The sequence below is a fragment of the Mesoplodon bidens genome, assembly GCF_964165515.1.
Source record: "Mesoplodon bidens genome assembly, chromosome: 18".
Lineage (NCBI taxonomy): Eukaryota > Metazoa > Chordata > Mammalia > Artiodactyla > Ziphiidae > Mesoplodon > Mesoplodon bidens.
Genome location: NC_138175.1, coordinates 37,561,562 through 37,583,549, shown reverse-complemented (window position 1 = coordinate 37,583,549; position 21,988 = coordinate 37,561,562). Strand labels below are relative to the sequence as shown.

The window sequence follows — 21,988 nt, the reverse complement described above, 5'->3', positions numbered from 1 at the left end:
GAAAACAGACCTCACAGCAGCTTCCAGTGCTAGTGTTTTCTGCCAGCCATGTCGCTGTTGCTCTGACATTGACTGAACTCTGAGGGCCAGGGAAGGCAGGTTGAGTGGACAAATGCTGTCAGGCCAGTAGGCCAAGCTCTGTGTGCAGGAGCTCTGTATGCACCCTGCCTTAGCACTGTGTGACCTCTGGGGCCAGAGTCAGCTTCAATCCTGTATTCATTCATTCAGCTAATATTTATTGAGCACCTGCTATGAGTCCAGAACTGATCTCGGCACTGAGGTTACAGCAGTAAGCAAACCACAGCCATCCCTGCCCTCACAGAGTTATGCTTTAGTGAGGAGAGAGAGGCAATAGACAAACGAATATCACACGTCAAGTGGGCAAAAAGAATTAGAGAAGAGATGGGAATGCCGAGAGGTGGGGTCTGGTCACTGAGGAGTTGGCTTTTGAGTTAAGACTCAAGGGAGGGGGTGTGGGGAGCTACACAGATGTCTGAGGAAAGAGCATTCCAGACAAAGGGAACAGCACGTGCAAAGGCCCTGAGGAGGAAGGAGCAGCTGTTTGAGGAGTGGCAAGGAGACTAGAAAGGAGTGAGAGAGAAAGTGGCAGAAGTTGCGACGAAAAAAAGTCATAGGAGGCCAGATCACCCGGGCTACTTAGGTTATTTTTTACTTTTACTCAGAGTGAGATGGGAACCCTTGGAGGAGGGTTTACACAGAGGTGTGACTTCTCCTGACTTATGTTTTACCAGATTCTCTGGTTGCTGTGTGATGAGGGTAGGGATAGAAGTGGGCATTCGAGGCAGAAGGCTGTTATGGTCCAGGGGAGACATCGTGGGCCAGGGTGGAGGTGGGGAGAAGATGTTTGATCTTGGATACGTTTGAAGGTGGAGTTGACAGGTGTTGCTTGATGGAAAAGGTGGGTGTGAGAGAGAGAAGTCTAGGATGATTCCCAAGTTTTTTGTTCAACCAGCAGGAAGGATAGAGTTGCCATCAATAGATGAGGATTGCTGTGTGTGAAGCAGGTTTTGGGGTAAAATTAGAAGTTGGTTTTGGATGTGTAGAATTTGCAGATGCCTATTGGATGTCCAGATGGAGATGGATGTGTGAGTCTGCAGCTCAGGACTGATATCCAGCTGGAGATTAAAGTTTGTGAGATGTCAATGTATGAGTTGTTAGACAGATCTCTGAGCCTGGATGTCTCACCAGGGGTGAGTATCAATAGAGAAGAGGTCCAAGGACTGGGCCCAGACCCTCCCTGCTCAGCAGTTAGGGGAGGAACCTACAAACTAGACTGAGATGGAAAGGCCAGTGCATTTACAGCTAAGGACATTCATTCCCCAGCGTTGTGGGAGTTCTGCTTTATGCCAGGTGTCAGGAGGGGGTCTGGAGGCCAGTGTAACTGTGAAGCTTCAAGAAATATTTTGGCCAGGTCAAGGGAGCTGTCCCCTTGGGATGGTCACCCAACTGTTCTTGGCTCTATTTGATGTGGGCAGGGGTTGATTTCTGCTGGTCTTTCTGGTCTACCCCAGGAGTGATGCTGCCTTCTTGCTAGACTTTCATGTGTTGTGTCGCTCTTTTCCTAAACAAATATGTTCTCCATTAACTCATTTTTCAAACTCAAGTGTGTTTGTCACATTCCTACCCATCTTTCCATCTGCGTTACTGATGACTGTTTTAATGGTAATACCCTGCTTGTTGGTAACCTGAGGTGGTATCCTGTTGCCCTCAGATCCTGATTACCTAGGATCAGACTGATTTGCCCAGTTTGATATTCTGCTCATCAGCAGAGGATAAAGCAGAAAGTTTCTTCTTTCAGCTTTGTTACAGGAAACATTTCCGAGATGCCAGAATTTATCTTCCCACATTGGAAAAGCAAGTTGAGGGGTCACATGGGGATCTGTCTCTGCCAGTTCATTCTGCAGCCTGATCCCAAAAGTGTTTTATCGAGTGTCTCCTCATATCAAGTGCTCTGAGGTTGTGTGGGTGTGGTACACATGCAGAGGAAGGCAGGAGCTGGTGCCTGCGTTTCTGTGCTTATTAGTCTGAATGTTATCAATCACAGTCCAGAAAGTGTGGCTGATGGAGCTGATTTCATTCTGAAAGGTTTTTGGGTTTGTTTTTGTTTGTATGATCTCAGCTTATTTTCATGAGATTTGACTGTATATCAGTCAGGATCCTTTTGGAAATACGTAACAGAAACTCAACTTGAACTGGCCTACTTCAAAGAGGCTTTTTAAAAAATCCATATCAGGGCACTTCCCTGGTGGTCCAGTGGTAAAGAATCTGCCTTACGGGGACTTCCCTGGTGGCACAGTGGTAAAGAATCCACATGCCAGTGCAGGGGACGCGGGTTCGATTCCCTGGTCGGGGAAGATCCCACATGCCGCGGAGCAACTAAGCCCGTGCGCCACAACTACTGAGCCTGTGCTCTAGAGCCCTCGAGCCACAATACTGAAGCCCGCACACCTAGAGCCCATGCTCCACAACAAGAGAAGCCACCACAATGAGAAGCCCGCGCACCGCAGTGAAGAGTAGCGCCCCCTCACCGCAACTAAAGAAAGCCCGTGTGCAGCAATGAAGACCCAACACAGCCAAAAATAAAATTAAAAAAATAAAGTAAAATAAAGAATCCGCCTTACAATGCAGGGGACGTGGGTTTGATTCCTAGCCAGGGAACTAAGATTCCACAAGCCATGGGGCAACTAAGCCCACGCGCCACAACTACTGAGTTTGTGCGCCTCAACTAGAGCCCACGTACCACAAACTACAGAGCCCACGCACCACAACTAGAGAGAAAACCCACACGCCACAACTAGAGAGAAGCCCACGTGCCGCAACGAAAGATCCCACACGCCTCAACGAATATCCCACGTGCTGCAACTAAGACCTGATGGAGCCAAAAATAAAGTAAAACAAATAAATAAATAAATAATCTTAAAAAAAAAATTTTAAATCTGTATCAGTAAAAAGTCAAGGAGTGGACTTCCCTGGTGGTGCAGTGGTTAAGAATCCGCCTGCCAATGCAGGTGACACGGGTTTGAGCCCTGGTCTGGGAAGATCCCGCATGCTGCAGAGCAACTAAGCCCATGCGCCACAACTACTGAGCCTGCGCTCTAGAGCTCGCGAGCCACAACTACTGAAGCCCACGCGCCTAGAGCCCGTGCTCCGCAACAAGAGAAGCCACCGCAATGAGAAGCTCGCGCACCACAACAAAGAGTAGCCCCTGCTCACCGCAGCTAGAGAAAGCCCGCACACAGCAACAAACACCCAACGCAGCCCAAAAAAATAAAAAATAAATAAAATTTTAAAAGTCAAGGAGTAAAGTTGAATCAGGGGGCTTAAAAGTGTCACCAGATCTCTGTTTCTGCTTTCTGGCCTTGTTTTGTTTTCTTTCTCAGCTCTGCTTTCCTTTTTTTTTTTTTTTTGGCTGCACTGCGTGGCTTGTGGGGTCTTAGTTCCCCTACCAGGAATTGAACCCTGGCCCTTGGCGGTGAAAGTGCCAAGTCCTAACCACTGGACTGCCAGGGAATTCCCTGCTTTGCTCTCCTTTGGGTTGGCTTTGTTTTCAGGCATCAGAAAGTTCTAGCCAAGTCCTCAGGCTACTGCTCACATGCCCACCCCTCAAACCTGTGCAGGGGGTGCCCAGCCTGAATCACATGCCCCTTTGGAGCAGGGCTAGCGTATAAGTTAAGAGTCAGGCTAAGATGCTCTAACCAAAAGGGCCCAAAATACAGTGGCTCAAACAAGATGGAAGTGTGTCTCTGTGATAACAGCCCGAAGGCAGGGGGAGTCCAGGACTGGCTCTGCCCTATGAGGTCATTCAGAGATGGGCTGGTGGGCTGGCTCTGTCTTCTCAACATGTGGCACTGAGGCTGCTGCTCTGGTGTGTGCATTTCTCAGGAAGTGGGGAAAGGGAGAGAGGAAGGAGAGCATGCTTTTAAGGAAGTGATGTGGAATTTACACATATCACTCCCATTCACTTTCCACTGGCAAGAACTCGGCCACACCTGGAAACTCAGTGTTGGGCATGGTGATGTTTACAGAAGATTCTGGCCGGCTGGATGCACGTAGTAGAGGTCTCTCTGTAACTGGTGGGTCCTCTCTCCGTCTTCAACTTTTTAGGTGTGGCTACAGAGGAGGCTACATGGAAGTGATCAACCTGCACCCTGAGATCAAGGGCCAGCTGGTAAAACTGCTCTCGGTGCGTCTGTGCCCGCCAGTGTCTGGGCAGGCTGCCATGGACATCGTTGTGAACCCCCCGGTGCCAGGAGAGGAATCCTTCGAGCAGTTCAGCAGGGTGAGTCCGCTCGTCCCATGGCCTGTGTGCATCACTGCTGCAGCCAGTGTTCACCATGTATTGTCTCAATGGCCAGCCTCTGTCTAGATGGCCTCCCGGGGGTGCTCGTGGTTCCACGTGGCGCCTGACTCACCCCCAATGAGGTTAAGTCTCAGGATGCAGCTGGGCTGTACTTGAAGTGGGAGGACTGTTGCGTGTGTGTTCTTGCCTGTGAGCACCACGGATGGGCAGGCACCCAGAGGGAATGGCCTTGTGTCCTGAGAACACCCTGGGTGGGAGTGGGAGGGGAATGATTCTGTTACTAACCTAAAAGGGGGAAATGGATGAGCGTGGCATTGATTCTAGGCCACGGGCCTGCCTGTGGCTTAAGACACAGCTGCAGGCTGTCCTTGCAGCTTGAAGTGATGCAGTCACACCTTTTTAACTGCAAGTGACAAAAACCCAACTCTAAGTAGTTTAAACAAAAATGGAATTTATTGGTCATATAACCAAGAAGTCAGTTCCCAGCTGTTCTAGATTCACAACTTTTTTTAAAAATTGTGGTAAGATACACAGAACCTGCAATTTACCATTTTGATCATTTTTAACTGAACAGTTTAATGCATAAAGTACACTCAAATTGTTGTGCAACCATTACCACCATCCATCTCCAGAAACTTCTCATCATCCCAAACTGAAGCTCTGTACCCATTAAACAATAACTCCTCATTTCCCCCTCCCGCCCAGCCCCTGGTAACCTCTATTCTACTCTCTGTGAATATGACTACTCTAGGTACCTCATATACAGCATTTGTCTTCTTGTGACTTTATTTCAATTAGCATGATGTCCTCAGGCTTTATACCTGTTGTGGCGTGTGTCGGACTGTGCCTCCTGTTTAAGGCTGAGTGACATTCCACTGTGTGTACATGCTACGTTTTGCTGATCCGTTCATCCGCAGGCCACAGCTTTTCACCCACACATTCCAGTAGTACTTGCAGAAGTGCTGGGCTGCTTGCTCCAGCTTTGGACACATGTCCAGCTCTGAGCCTGTCACTGATGTGCTTTGCCTGGATCACGTGCCCCAAACACACCACATGGATTGGGGGAAGGGTGACTCCCCAAAATGAAGTGGTGGGGCTGTCTCCTAGAAGGGTGTTCCATCCAGGCCCAAGTTCATTCAGACCAATGGGCAGGGACTGGTTTTTCTCATTTTCAGGAATGACATCCTGGTACAAGAGTAGAACCCATGACACAGGCTACCTAGGACCTACCTGTGGCCCGTGTGCTCCTGCCCCAGGGCATATGGCAGCCTCATGGGCTGAGCGTCTGTGGAAGAAGTTCCTGCAGAGGGACATGTGTTTCGCCCACCTCCCCCATTTGCTGTGCTTATGCACACGCAAGCTCACCTTCACCAATCTGCCCCGACGCCCCAGTTTGAAGGGATAGTTTCCAGGGTCTGGAGCCATGATGTCCAGAGATGCTAACTCCTGTGCTTTCTCTGTCTCATCAGGAGAAAGAGTCCGTCTTGGGTAATCTGGCCAGAAAAGCTAAGCTGACAGAAGACCTGTTTAACCAAGTCCCCGGAATTCACTGCAACCCCTTGCAGGGGGCCATGTACGCCTTTCCTCGAATCTTCATCCCTGCCAAAGCCATGGAGGCAGCTCAGGTCAGGGGTGCCAGGTCAGGGCTGGCTCTCTCACTGGGTTCACATGGGACTGCTTCTTGCCATGGGGAGCTAAAGTGTTGGCCCTAGAGGCTCTGAACTTTGTGTATCCGTTGGTCAGATGGTACTTAGTGTGTAAAGAGGACGGGCTCTCAGAGACCCAGCCCTGCAGCATGCTGCGCTGATGTGGCAGGTGTGAGGCCGGCCCCAGGTGAGCGGTGCGCTGAAGGCAGGTGCCCATGTGTGATGTGGTGCATTTAAAACTGAACAGATGCTGGGGAAGCATCAAGAGCAGTCTCTTCCACCTGGCCACAGTACCCTAGAGCAGCACTTCTCAAACTTGAGTGTGTACATGGATCACCTGGGGTCCTGTTAAAAATGCCGATACTGGTTCAAGAAATCTTTGGAGGGGCCCAAGATTCTGTGTTTCTAGTAAGTTCTCAGGTGGTGCCACAGACCCTGGTTTGAGGATCAAGGGCCAGAGCTGTATCTCTGAAAGTGTCCTCACACCCCCTTACCTCCTCAATACCTCGTTAAACATTCAAAATCTGGCCCCACCCCCTGGCCGATTGAATTAGAATTTCTGGTGTTGGAGCCTGAGAACCTATATAACAGGTGGCCTGGTTGTGCAAACCGAAGTGTGAGAAGCACCAACAGTAGGGCCCCTGAGAGGCTTGTTCCTTAAGGCCCCCTGGGCAGAGACCTCAGGGCCCTGGCTTGGCGTATGGGAGGACACGGCCAATGCTTGTGGAGCTGCTCCATGGGGGTGGAGTACACAGGCAACAGGCTGGCACTCCCCACTGGAGACCAGAAGCCCCGCAGCCGATGGCTGTCCCAAAGTGGCCTTTGGGTTCTTTGTTCCCGGCCCCAGCTGCCTACAGCACCCAGCATCCTGCCTTGGTTCTCACAGGAAGGGAAGGCAGAAGGGCCCTGCCATGGGACAGAACCTGCCATCTCAAGTGTATTTGGCTTTGAGATTGTAATGTTTGTACAGTGCGAAACCAGGAATGAATCCTACGTTCTGACCCACTCCCGCAGGCCCATAAGATGGCCCCCGACATGTTCTACTGCATGAAGCTCCTGGAGGAGACGGGCATCTGTGTCGTGCCCGGCAGCGGCTTTGGGCAGAGGGAAGGCACCTACCACTTCAGGTACCACTTCCTCTGCACCAGCGGGCTGGTCCTAGGTTTGTTTTGGGAAACTTGGGCTTCTTAACATCAAGGCACCTACGGAGACTGGGATGTATGGAGCCCCTGTCCCCCCATCCCACTCCCATTCTGTCCTGCTGCAGAGATAGCTGAGACCCTGCGCCAGGGACTAAGGAAGACTGTGGGCGACGCCAGGTCATCTCCTTGACTGCTCTGTCTCCCCTCCACTGCCCCCATCTGTCACATGCCATCTGCAGTGTTCCCGTGCTGTGTTTTCTTTTCCTTCCCCTGTCCCTTTTCAACTCCGTGATGGTATCATACAGCATCCAGAAGCTCAATAGCTTGTCCACTGCACCAAAAGCCTGCTGAGATGTTGCCTCTGAGACATGGTGGAATTGCTGTGCCTCCTTTCACAGGCATGTGACTCTGCTGGGCAAGCCGGAGCAGCTCAGCCAGGTCTTCCACTGAGGCCAGCTCTGTTCCAAACAGCACCCTCTCCATGCACGGCACTCTCAGATGTTTCCTGCAGCAGATGCTAAAAAAAGAAATGTCATGGGCTTAGCACCTGAGGCTAAGTCTTGAGGCAGTGAAGGTTGTGGGTAGGGCGCCCCCCTAGGTGGACAAACATGTGTGGGTGGTGTGGATGGCCTTTCCACCCTTGTTGGGTTCACCTTGGCAATTCACGGCTCATTCAAGAAGTGGTTACTTCTCGAGGGCTGCCCTTAAGGCTGGGAAGCAGGCTGACAGTATTGGAGGGAGGAGTTAGTTACCATGGCAATGTGGGAATTCCTGTGGAGGAAAGTTATGACTGGAGGTTCTCACTGTGAGACTGATGGTGGAGATGGAAAAGGCCTGTCTAGCAGGAGTGGAGTCTCACTCTGTAGCCATAGGAAATACCAAGAGTCATGTGCTCGAGAAAGTTCTATGCACCTGTCAGAGTGTTGGGCAGACCTTTTGTGATTATGGGTGGATGTGTTAGTGAGCTGAGATGCTGCCACCAGTTTATTGCTTTTGTTCATATATACAAGTTGGGTAAAAAAATATGTGAATGGTGGGAGAAAGTGGTTCAACAAGTGCCAGGTGCTGTCCAGGGCCTGGAGCCATCGCAGTGGACAAGACAGGCCTGTCCCTCCCCATGCAACTTTCCCGGACCTCCTGGTCTCTGCAGCTGCAGGTGGAGGAGTGACCTGACAGGTTCACTTCTCTCCCCTTTTTCAGAGCCACTCGTCTCCGACTGACGCTGTTCTCTTTCCTGACAGAATGACCATTCTTCCTCCGGTGGAGAAGCTAAAGACGGTTCTACAGAAGGTGAAGGACTTTCACATAAAGTTCCTGGAGAAGTACGCGTGAGGACTCCTCAGCCCCAGAGGGAGACCTGGCCCTCAGCCTTCCTCCTGATGCCCACCCAGCCCAGACTGGATTCGCCCCCCCAGCGACTCTGCCTCAGGCCTTACGAAGGCCACTGGTCGCTTTCATCGTCATTTTGCCCCAGGAGACTTCTTTCTTTGTGCCTTGATGTTGGGAGCACCTCTCTTCTGAGCAAATGTGAATTGGGGTTGTCTCAGAAGCCCTGTTTTCTGATGCAACCAAAGTAGAGGGGACTTGCTCAGCGTATGTGATGGTGTTCTCTGAATCTGTTGTTGTTGCTTTTGGAAAAGTCTTTTGGGGTTGAAACAACCAGGGTGTGTTGGGTGAGCTGTTTCAGATCTGGAGAAACAAGGTGTCGGGAAATGTATAACTTAACCATGATGAGGGATGGAAATCCCAAACTCACCACCATGATCTGTGAAATAAAACCCTTAGCGGAGTGAAAACCTAGTCCTTCAAACAGGAGAGCCTAGAGTCCACTGGAGGCTCAGAGAGGGCCCGCCCTTCTGACCTGGAGGCAGGCAGCCTGCTCTCAGACAAGAATGGTAAGGGCAGCAGCGCATGGGGCTGGACCGCATGCCAGACTAGGTGGTGGCGGGCACTGGGGGCTATGGCCAAGGTCAGAGGGTCCTGTAGGGGAGGAGTGGGCGTGAGCCAGGCTCCGATTTGAACCGGGCCTCCACGTGGGAGCACATAGCAGGTAGTGAGGACTCTGCACACACAAGGGCTTTGGGTGAAGGGTTCTCTTGGGCACGCTTAGGCTGGGACGCCTGTCCAGGGGTCTCCCTGGACTCCAGGGGCACAGGGTTCAGCCCAGCAATATCCCAGTCACGTAGAGCGTTTCTACCTGGTTGTGTGTGGATCCATCCCACTGTTACCCAACAAACAGGCAGTCTCACCCAAGGGCTTGAGTGAGCCTTTAGGTGATAGTAGGGCAAAGAAACACTGAAAATGTCCTAGTGAGGGAGGGGTATCCTTAAGGACATGAAGACAGTTAAACCACACCCCCTTCCCATAGTGTTTGTTGAGTTGTTTCAAGCGGACTCTGGTCCATTTCCTAGCTCTTAATTGGTCAAAGTGCCTGGTAACATGGCTGCTGTGTACATGTGATCCCATTCAAAGTTTATAGAAGTATTTTACCTTATATGCAAAGTGTTTTGCCTCCACATCTGCTTCTGGCTCCCCTCCCAGACTCTGCAGACTGTCCTGTAGCATCAGTCATCTCTCGGGGTGGGTGGGAGTTGGGGGATCATCCACCAAGTGCGCAGTTTCCCTGGTATGAGCAAACCTGGGTGCAGGGCCCAACCTGTGCTCCCAGAAAGTGGGCACTACGGGTGGCATCAGGCTTACGCCCTCTTCTCCTACTGTGGGCCTTCCCTGGTGGACGGTTAGGGAAGCCAAGGCCAGCTCAAGAGTCTGGGGATCCAGCAAGTCCCAAAGTAGAATTGAAGGGACTGGAGAGAAATCTGGAAGGGCTAAAGGAGTGAGCTTTGAAAGCAGCCTCCTGTGCTATAATTCCCATGCCGGGTCCATGCAGGGGATGCAATAGGAAACTTCAAACTGTCCTTACCCACTAGCATTACAGTCCCTATGAAGAAAGTAGCCACAATCTCAAGTAACAAAGGGAATGTTTTGGGACTTTTTCTTCCTTAAAAATTTGAGAAAATTGCACTTGTGCTTGTTGATGGTATAAAAGCCAGGATGTGTCCCAGAGTTGTGAGATTTCTGGTGGAAAGGTTAAATAGTAGAAGCTAGTATATTTTTTATATTTTTGTAACAATTGCTTTTTTCATGGGGGGTGGGGTAGGGTTAGTATTTGTAGTTTTAACAAGTCCAGTAGTTTTTTTATAAATATCTTCAGATTATAAATAACCCCTAAAAACTTTGCAATGTTTACATGATTTTTTAAAAATGATGTCATATACACTTGGTTTGATTTTAAAATAAATGAGTAAAAACTTAATAAGATCAGCTGGTTTAGGAGGTTAACTTCATTCAGGTAGGAACGCTGATCACGACAGATTTGATTTTCTGCAGATTCTGATGTCTTGTTTGGGCACCACCAGAGTAAGTCGTTTGTTGTTTGAGGTCGCACTTTAAATCCACACCTGTGAAGTTTTCTGCTGTTTATCTAGATCTGCCTGTGGGGATGCTGGGCTATACCTTGTTGGTCCATCACCTTGCACCTTGAGGCCGGACTGGTTGTCCCCATGTTTGTGGATTTGCAGGAAGAGCTGACAGGCCTGCCTGTCCCTGTTTTCCATTCTGGATTCTCGTAGGCATCTCCTGACAAAGGTACTTCATGATAAGCTCTGGTGGAAATTTCTGAACAATAAAATATATGTCCAAAATGGTGACTGTGTTTAACTTGCTTTGTAGTTTAAATCTAAATATCAAGTGGACATCACTAATTGTATATCTTCACTCTTATGTTCATTCTTATGTTCCTAAGTCACAGCTTTTCAGTTTCCATTTCTTCTTAGGTGTGAACTCCAAGGACCCTGGGCTGCTTTTTATTGCTTGAGGTGGGAAAACTTCACCGATTCTTTAGAATGTTGTTCAAGTGAAAACAGACCTTGATTTTCTAGTGGGAGTGAAACAAGAACTAGCAGCTTCTTCACAGGGGGCAGGGGAGGGCAGGCAGGCAGGGAGAGCCAGAGAAGCAGTCCTGAGGCCAGTGGGGAAAGGGGAGCTGCCTATACAAGGGATTTCATTCATTTTCCTAGCCTTTCCCAGATCCATATCCATGTTAAAGTGTGGTTCTGGGATTCAGAACTTTATTTTTCACTTAAAACAGAAATGTCTGTCTTTATTAAAGAAAATTTGGAAAATATATTTTTTTAAAAATAGGATTCTTTCAGGAGGAAGACATGGAAACCTACTCACAGTAGCTTTAGCAGAAGAGAATTTATTTTGTCATGTAAGAGGAATTTATTGAAATCCTGGAGGGACGCTGACTTTAGTTTTGATATGCACTGTTAAGGGCAAAGCCTGCCTGTCCGTCTGTCCAGTTCTGCATCGAAAAATCCCACGGAAGGGCTCTGCCTTGGTCCACATGCCCTTCTCTGAACAGTCACTGTGGCCCTTGAGAATAGAGTCCTTTGGCTGGCCCTGTGCATGAGCGGTGGTAGAGAAGGGTCTAGAATCACCAGACCCATCAGGACCATTGGAGGAGAAGCTACTCCCCATAGAAATGCGGGGCTGGAGGTGGTGCCACACCCACAAACCTCATTTAACCACAGGTGGCTCTTTAGAGAGGGGCTGGGGAAGGAGGTGGTGTGTTCAAGGCAGGTTGAAAGTCATTACTGATTGATAACCAAGGGGACTGGAGGTGCTTTGCACACACACACTGTACACACACACACACCCAGGGACATGTGCATCTCCTTGCCTGGGGAGCAAACTTGGTGTAGTTTATTCTACAAAGAGTTTATTAAATAGACAACGATGGGGAAATACAGTAATTATTCTAGACTATTTTTGGTATAGTGTTTGCTGTAAACACACCTAGAAAGCTTTCAAATGTTTGATTTGAAAGCAGAAGCCACAGACTTCTAGGGAATGGGGAATCAGAAGCTAATAAGATATGGTCACTGTCCTCAAAAAACCTACAGATGGAATGGCCACCAGATGGTTCAGTGCTCAAATCCACCCAATAGTGCTGGGCTTAAAAGAAGTATGTGGGTGACGCATAGGAGGGAGGGGCTGATGCTGTTCTCTACCTAGTTGGGGGTGCCTCTACCTACCTCTACTCAATGCCTTCTGAGGTCTTCCAGATATCTTGCTTTTGACCTTCATCCTGCCACCGAGCCAGGAGACCCCTCAAGAAAAAGAAAGATGAAACTTACTGCCAGGCACCCACCCAACGCTCTTCCTTCAGAGGACACGTCAGTTAGAGTTTCCTATTTCATTCTCCCACTTGAAAAAATAAGAGGCACCCACACACCTATGGTCAAACAATCTATGACATAGGGGCAAGAATAGAATGTATAATGGAGAAAAGACAGTCACTTCAATAAGTGCTGCAGGGAAAACTGGACATCTACATGTAAAACAGTGAGATTAGAACATTTCTTCCCTCACGCCATCTACAAAAATAAACCCAAAATGGATTAAAGACCTAAATGGAAGACCCCAAACCATAAAACTCCTAGAAGAGAATGTAGGCAATACATTCTTTGACATAAATCGTAGCAATATTTCTTTGGATCTATCTCTCAAGGCCAAAGAAATAAAAGCAAAAATAAACAAATTGGCCTTAATTAAACTTCAAAGTTTTTGCACAGCAAAGGAAACCATTTGCAAAATGAAAAGACAACCTACTGACTGGGAGAAAATATTTGCAAATGACCTGACTGACACGGGGTTAGTATCCAAAATCAGCTCATACAGTTCAAGGTTAAAAAAAAAAAAAAAAAGCCAGTCAGAAAATGGGCAGAAAACCTGAATAGACATTTTTCCAAAGAAGACGTAACAGATGGCTAACAGGCACATGAAAAGATGCTTGATGTCGCTAATTATTAGAGAAAGAAAAAAAAAAAGAAAAAAAAATCACCTCACACTGGTCAGAATGGCTATCATCAAAAAGTCTACAAATAACAAATGCTGGAGAGGGTGCAGGGGAAAGGGAACCCTGCTACACTGTTGGTGGGAATGTAAATTGATACAGCCACTATGGAGACAGTATGGAGGTTCCTCAAAAAACTAAAAATAGAACTACCATATGATCCAACAATCCCACTCCTGGATATATATCTGGAGAAAATGAGAACACTAATTCAAAAAGATACATGCATCCCAATGTTCATTGCAGCACTGTTTACAATAGCCAAGACATGGAAACAATCCAAGTGCCCATCATCAGAAGATTGGCTTAAGAAGATGTATATATATGTACATACACACAATGGAATACAGCCATAAAAAAGAATGAAATAATGCCATTTGCAGCAATGTGGATGGACCTAGAGAATATCATACTAAGTGAAGTAAGTCAGAGAAAGACAAATTGTGTATTACATCAGTTATACGTGAAATCTAAAAAATGAATGTGTATAGCAAAACAGTATCATATAGAAAACAAACTACTGGTTACTAGTGGGGAGAGGGAAAGGGGAAAGGACATGATAGGAGTATGGGATTAAAAGATACAAACTACTATATATAAAATAGATAAGCAACAGGGATATATTGTACAGCAGAGGGAACTATAGCCATTATTTTGCAATAACTTTTAATGGAGTATAATCTATTAAAATACTGAACGACTATGCTGTACTCCTGAAACTAATATAATATTGTAAATCAACTACAATTTTAAAAAAATCTGTCACTAAAAAAATTAGAAGGTATAGAGTCGTCCCTTGGTATCCATGGGGGATTGGTCCCAGGATCTCCCAGGATACCAAAACCTGAGGATGCTCAAATCCCTTATATAAAATGGTACAGTATTTGCATATAACTTATGCATATTCTCCCATATACTTTAAATCATCTCTACATTACTTATAATACCTAATACAATGTAAATGCTACATGAATAGTTGTAAATACAATGTATATAGTGGCTGGTGTGTGGCTAATTCAACTTTTGCTTTTTGGAATTTTCTGAAAAAAATATTTTTTGATTTGAGGTTGGTTCCATTCACAGATATGCAGGTCTGACTCTCATGTTTTTTTGTGTTTTTTTTAAATCTCCTCAGTTTCGTCTGCTTTGCTCTGAATGCATAACCTTGAAGTCCTTTTGAAGATATTAAATTTCAAAACTGTAAATACATCGAGAATGCTAGTGATGCTTAGGTCAGAGCACAAAAGTGTATGTTAAATCACAGTGTAAAACAAAAAGTATTCTGATTATCAAAGTAAAGATGTTCATGTGGAAAAACTAGAAAATAAAAGTCAAGGAAGAAATTTTTAAATTCCCTGTAATTCTCTATCCAGAATTAATCAAGCCTACATTCCTTTTTTTGGGGCACGCCACATGGTGTGCGGGATCCTAGTTCCCCAACCTTGACCAGGGATGGAACACAGGCCCTTGGCAGTGAAAGCGTGGAGTGCTAACCACTAGACCACCAAGGAATTCCCCTAACATTCCTTACTGTCCTTTTCCTGAGAGTATTTTTATATGGTTGAGATGTATGTGTGTGTTAAATCCTAATTTTTCCCCCTTCAACATTAGAACATGCTAATAAAAGTGCCTGATGAGCAGTTTGGTTGGCTACTTCATCAATGCTATGGATAAATAGTCATTTGGCTAACTGCACACTTAAGCATTTAGATTATATACAGTTCCTGGTTTTTAAAAATAATGCCATTTAATACATCCATACATAGAGAGGGTATTCCCCTCCCTCACCCTTGTGTTTTAAGGCTTGTTGTGGAACATGCTCAGGAGTGGGTGTTTTCCATGAACCTCCAGGTACTTCACCCCTGAGGCAGAGCCAGAGCTGGGCAAATCCTTGTGCACACCTTGGCTCTAGCACTGACCAGCTAAGAGATCACTGAGCCTCAGTGTTGTCATTTGCAAAATGGGGCTAATCATACCTATTCATGGGGTAATAGAACAACTGTGAGCACTGAATGGGAAAATGTATGTGCGTGGGGGGGAATTAGCATATCTCATGCAAGTAGCTTCATTTGTTGACCACTTTCTGTGATAATCTGATTAATCTTTAGGTCAGTGCTAATATGATACATGTTCAATAAATGTTTAAATTGAAGGGAAAAATACACCCTTGGAATGCTAGATACAATATGAAAATGACACTTAGAGGAAGTGAGGACTCTTTCCCAACACTTTTGAACATACTCTGCTAGACAAAGTACACAGGTTATTTTTGTTATTTTTTCTGTCAATGGTAACTTTTTTTTGTCACACAGTTTCTGAAATAAAAATGCATTGGATCCAGTTACGCTAGACTCCTTATGAGGTAGGTCCAATAAAAAAAAACACTTTTACAACTCTAGTGAAACTGGACATTTGTTTTTGGTGCAGGTCTATCTTGACCTGCTGGCACCAGTTAGGAACCGGTATTTGGGGTTGGTATTTATATGGTGTTGTGTCCTCTCCCAAAAGGAACTTTGTGGACCTTTTTCCCTTTATGGTTAAAGTAAGCTGTTATTTGCCATTTCTGCCTTAAAACTTTAAAACAAAATGCTCCTAGTCGTTTGAGTCAGCATCATGATACATTTTGAGTGACAAAGCCCCACTCCAGGAGTTAGAGTGTATATGTTAGGATTCTTTTGGTTGTACATGACAGAAAACCAAATCTGAGAAGTCAAGAAGAACTGCATAAGTCAAACCTACATTCCCCAGGCTCCCTTGCAGCTATGTGTGGCCATAAATTTAATGGGACATCATAAATAGTGTCATGTGGCAACTTCTGGGAACTTTCCTTAGGAGAAACCTGTCCTGTGTCCCTTTTCTTCCTTGTCCTGTCCTCTAACTGCTTGGAATGCATGGGTGACAGCTGAGCCATGACAACAAGTGTTTCTTGTGCAGAAACACTGTGTAAGATTTTGCTATTATTTTTGTTGTTGTTATTACTCCACCCTAATCCTAATGACATAATCTTTTGTGCTTTCAGAATCATTTGCCTGGAATTTAGCTTGATCATCTCATCTTTGTTACCTACCAGGGCAGCCTAATAAGTGTTGGCAACAGTCATAGAAATGCTAACAACTCCTGTCATGCATCTAGCACTGGCTGAGCAGCTGTGTGTCAAGCACAGTGCTTGGTGATGGGAAACCAGCAGTGAGTGAGACGTGGTCTCACGGTTTATAAAGTTGATGGTGCTTATGCTGATAAGAGTGGGAGAAGTAACAGTGATACACTGTTGATAGGAGTGTGAGTCTGTACCATTTTTTTGGGAGAGCATTTTGGCACGGTCAACATTAAATATACACATGCCTACTTTAAAACTGCAGTAACTGGGACTTCACTGGTGGCGCAGTGGATAAGACTCCACACTCCCAGTGCAGGGGACCCAGGTTTGATCCCTGGCCAAGGAACTAGATCCCACATGTATGCCGCAACTAAGAGTTCCCATGCCACAACTAAGAAGCCCACGTGCCACAAATAAGGAGCCAGTGAGTCTCACCTAAGGAGCCTGCCCACCACAACTGAAACCTGGTGCAACTAACTAAATAAATAAATATTTTAAAAGAAAAAAAAACTACAGTAATCAAGACAGTATGGTATTACTTTAAGGAGAGACAAAAATAAAGAACAGAATAGAGTCCAGAAATAGAACCACATACATTTATCACTTCGGCATAAAAGAGACCCCACACACACGTACCTACATATGTATCTTTGACACATCTGTATTGAGATAATAATTTTTGACAAGCATGCTAAAGGAATCCAGCAGGAAAGGAAAGTCTCTTCAACAAATGGTGCTGCAACACCTGGGTATCCATATGGGGAAACAAATGAACTTCAACTGCTACCTCACACATATGCAAAATTTGGGGTGGATCATAAACCTAAATTTAAGAGCTAAAATGATAAATCTTCTAGAGGAAAAACATAAGAGAAAAATCTGTGTGACTTATGATGTAAATATTTCTTAGGACAAAAAGGAACAAATCTTAAAACAAAAAAAATTGATAAATTGAACCACATCAAAATTAAGAGCTTCTGCCTTCTAAAAGGACATGATTAGGAAATTAAAAGACAAGCCACATGTTGGGAGAAAACATTTTCAGAAATAAATCTCATAAAAGTCTTGTAACAAGAGTATATACAGAACTTCAGAAGTCAATAAGACAAACAACCCAATTAAAAAACAGAGGTGGGATGAACTGGGAGATTGGGATTGACATATATGCACTATTATGTATAAAATAGATAACTAATGAGAACCTATTGTATAGCACAGGGAACTCTGTTGCTCTGTGGTGACATAAATGGGAAGGAAATTCAAAAATGAGGGGATATATGTATACATATGACGGATTCACTGTGCTGTGCAGCAGAAACTGACACAGCAGTGTAAAGCAACTATACACCAATAAAAATTTTTTTTTGTTTTTAAATGGGAAAGACTTGAACAGACACTTCACAAAAGAAGATATACAAATGGCCAATGAGCACATGGGACGATGGCCAACATCATCAGTGACTGAAAGGAATGCGAATTAAAAGCACTGAGATGTCACTAGAGTGACTAAACTGAAGAAGATTGACAATACCAAATGCTGAAGGCATGGAACAACCAAAATCTCGGGGGTGATGCAATCACTTTGGAAGACTGGTGACTTCTTACAAAGTCAAACATACATCTACTTAGTGAACCAGTAATTCCACTTCTATCTAGGTGTTTCCCTAAGAAAAATAAAAACACATGTCCACAGAGGCCTTGTCTGTGAAGGCTCTGTTTGGGAACCCCTCCCTGCACTGTGGCCTGGAATCTCTCATGAGGCAGAAAGCTGGGGCCATCCTAGGGCTCCCTTCATTTGGTCCCCATCTCTCAGGAAACACTGTCTTGTGTTGCCTGTTGTCCATTGTCTGAAAAATATTGTTTCCTGTGTTTTTTCCACTCAGTTTTTAGTTTTTTAAGGTGGTTGGGTAAATCCAGTGCCCGTTACTCCATTATACCCTGGAGCAAAATTTTCCGGTTCCATGTCTTCATGGGACTGTGTGCTACACTGTTATATACATCTGTCAAAAATTATAGAACTGTCCACTTAGGATTTGTGTATTTCACTGTAAGTAAGTTATAACTCAACAGACTTTACTGGGGTTGGGAAGGGAATACATGTATCCCTTGATCCAGAAATTTCACCTCTAAGAATTTATCCTAGAACGTTTTCCCACTTGTGAAAGATGTGTTTGTATATATATATATATATATATATGAAATAAAATTTATATTTTAAGGCAGAACAAGAAAAAATTAAAGATAAAATTCTCTCTCTGTGTTTGTTTGGGCCGCCTTCCCCCCTCCCTAATGTGCAGTGTGCATCTACATTACATTCACCAGAGCTCCTCAAAGGTGGGAGTGCCTGCTCAACTATAAAGATCTATTTTTTTTTCTTTCTTCGGACGCTAGCAGTGTAAATTTTTAAAAGAATAATGTTCTTTCCCAACTCTGTAGGGGTCCTGATGACTTGCTTCTCACTTTGTACGTGCTTACCTGGACTATGTAACCTTGGTGAACTTTATGTAAAGTATCAGTATGTCATTCTCATGTACGATCTTTTGTCTCAAAAATGTATATGACTGTGCCTTCAACTTCTAATAGGCATTCTCAGAGCTTTCTGAGAATCTGCTTCCCGAGTTATAATCCTCAGTTTGGCTTGAATAAAATGCCCTTTGTTTCTTCTTAACTTGACAGTTAATTGAATTTTCGTTGACAGTATTCAAGGATGTTCTTGGCAGCATTGTTGGCCATAGCAAAAGAGGGGGAAAACCTACATATACATTAATGAAGGATTGGTGTATCCCTCCAAACGAATACCATGCAACTGTTAATCCAGATTAGTATATCTATATCTATTGACATGAAAAGTCATCCAAGATCTACTATTAAATTGAAGTTGCAATGCAATTGCCATACGTAGTGCAGTGGTGGACATCTCAGTATTGTCTGATCAGACTCACCCTCTCCTGGGAATGTTCTCCCTTCACGTCAGGGGCTGCCTCACTCTAAGGTGAGTCTGCACCCCCTGGACTGAGGATGGATCAGTAAGTCCATTCCCAGAATTGTCTAACTTGAAATATAGTCTAATTCTCGAAAGGCTAAATTATTTTTAAAAAATGAAACTCAAGCCCCAGAGAAAAACATGGATCTTGTCTCATGGAGGAAAGCGGTCTTCAATGAGACAACAGAACTGATATTCAGAGAAGATCAGAGATGAGAGTCCACGGCCCAAAGGCCTTCATGGGTTTTGCCTTGAATTTCTTCAGTTGTTTTCAAAGTTCCCAGCCACATCCCTGCCGTTCCTGTGGCTTGGTTATCTGATTTATTGGATCCTAAGTGCCAATAAATTCTCCTTTTGGCCATGTTAGCCAGAGTTAAGTTCCTGTTGCTGCAGACAAAGTGCATGTTAGTATATGCATAAGGAAAATTGGGGGGAAAAAAGTTATATATATATATATATATATATATATATATATATATATACACATATATATATGTATATATATGTATATATGTGTATCTGGTCTATAGATGCCCAAACTGCTCAGCTTGATTTTCTTTTTTTTTTTTTGCGGTACGCAGGCCTCTCACTACTGTGGCCTCTCATGTTGAGGAGCACAGGCTCCAGACGCGCAGGCTCAGCGGCCATGGCTCACGGTCCCAGCCGCTCTGTGGCATGTGGGATCCTCCCGGACCAGGGCACAAACCCGTGTCCCCTGCATCGGCAGATGGACTCTCAACCACTGCGCCACCAGGGAAGCCCTCAGCTTGATTTTTAATATAGGGAACTGGGAGGAGGAAATGGTGTGACCACAGCTATCCACAGCTGTTGCTGGGTTTATCAGAGCAGTAAGTGAGGCTGGGGCTAGTTTCGTTTAAAGGTAGAAATGTGGATTTTGAGCGGGGAGTGGGGGTCTCCTGGGTAATCGTAAGATAGCTCTGTTCCTGACTAGTATTTGATTACGGAAATCAGTCTCTCTCACTTGCTCTGTCTCTGTCTCTTTCAGTCTCTGTGTCTCTGTCTGTCTCTTAAAGACAAAGGATTTTCCCTCATAATGTTGTTCTGCCCTAAAATACTTAAGCTGACAAATCCTTAAGAAGAATTCTTAAGAATCATTAAGCTGCTAAAAAGTTGCAAGCCCTTACTTGTCTTTAGAGCTTTGCTGGATTCATCGGATTTAGTATTTAATCGCTTAATGTAATCTGTGTTCCTGGAAAAAAATATGTAAATCAAAGAATTTTTAATTTCTTTTTGAATTTTATTTTATTTTATTTTTTTATACAGCAAGTTCTTATTAGTTATCTATTTTATACATATTAGTGTTATATATGTCAATCCCAATCTCCCAATTCATACCACCACCACCACCACCACCGCCCCCCCCACCGCCCCGCTTTCCCTCCCTTGGTGTTCATACATTTATTCTCTACATCTTTGTCTCTATTTCTGCCTGGTAGACAGAATGGTTCACCTGTACCATTTTTCTAGATTCCACATATATGCGTTAATATACAATATTTGTTTTTCTCCTTCTGACTTACTTCACTCTGTATGACAGTCTCTAGGTCCATCCACATCTCTACAAATGACCCAGTTTCATTCCTTTTATGGCTGAGTAATCCATTGTACATATGTACCACAACTTCTTTATCCATACATCTGTCAATGGGCATTTAGGTTGCTTCCATGACCAGGCAATTGTAAATAGTGCTGCAACGAACATTAGGGTGCATGTCTTTTTGAATTATGGTTTTCTCAGGGTATATGCCCAGTAGTGGGATTGCTGGGTCATATGGTAATTCTATTTTTAGTTTTTTAAGGAACCTCCATACTGTTCTCCATAGTGGCTGTATCAATTTACATTCCCACCAACAGTGCAAGAGGGTTCCCTTTTCTCCACACCCTCTCCAACGTTTGTTGTTTGTAGGTTTTCTGATGATGCCCATTCTAACCAGTGTGAGGTGATACCTCATTGTAGTTTTGATTTGCATTTCTCTAATAATTAGTGATGTTAAGCAGGTTTTCATGCGCCTCTTGGTCATCTGTATGTCTTCTTTGGAGAAATGTCTATTTAGGTCTTCTGCCCATATTTTGATTGGGTTGTTTGCTTTTTAATATTGAGCTGCATGAGCTGTTTATGTATTTTGGAGATTAATCCTTTGTCCATTGATTCCTTTGCAAATATTTTCTCCTATTCTGAGGGTTGTCTTTTTGTCTTGTTTATAGTTTCCTTTGCTGTGCAAAAGCTTTTAAGTTTCATTAGGTCCCATTTGTTTATTTTTGGTTTTATTTCCATTACTCTAGGAGGTGGGTCAAAAAAGATCTTGCTGTGATTTATGTCAAAGAGTGTACTTCCTATGTCCCTCTAAGAGTTTTATAGTGTCTGGTCTCACATTTAGGTCTTTAATCCATTTTGAGTTTATTTTTGTGTATGGTGATGGGGAGTGTTCTAATTTCATTCTTTTACATGTAGCTTTCCAGTTTTCCCAGAATCACTTATTGAAGAGAATGTCTTTTCTCCATTACATATCCTTGACTCCTTTGTCATAGACTAGCTGACCATAGGTGCATGGGTTTATCTCTGGGCTTTCTATCCTGTTCCATTGATCTACATTTCTGTTTTTGTGCCAGTACCATATTGACTTGATTACTGTAGCTTTGTAGTATAGTCTGAAGTCAGGGAGTCCGATTCCTCCAGCTCCGTTTTTTCCCCTCAAGATTGCTTTGGCTATTCAGGGTCGTTTTTGTCTCCATACAAATTTTAAGATTTTTTGTTCTAGTTCTGTAAAAAATGCCATTGGTAAGTTGATAGGGATTGCATTGAATCTGTAGATTTCTTTGGGTAGTACAGTCATTTTCACAATATTGATTCTTCCAATCCA

At 44.6% G+C, this 21,988-nt stretch overlaps 1 protein-coding gene across 2 annotated transcripts in view; it reads left to right on the top strand.

The window, feature by feature from the left end:
* GPT2 (glutamic--pyruvic transaminase 2) overlaps nt 1–10,810 on the top strand; it is a 35,083-nt gene extending 24,273 nt beyond the window's left edge. For both annotated transcript variants that reach the window (XM_081215256.1, XM_081215257.1), the window contains exons 9-12: nt 4,126–4,300; nt 5,791–5,946; nt 6,982–7,094; nt 8,351–10,810. In XM_081215256.1, the coding sequence (XP_081071382.1) occupies nt 4,126–4,300; nt 5,791–5,946; nt 6,982–7,094; nt 8,351–8,441 (535 nt within the window). In that variant the 3' untranslated portion in view covers nt 8,442–10,810. The remainder of the gene's footprint in view (nt 1–4,125; nt 4,301–5,790; nt 5,947–6,981; nt 7,095–8,350) is intronic.
* The last annotated feature ends 11,178 nt before the right edge of the window (nt 10,811–21,988 follow it).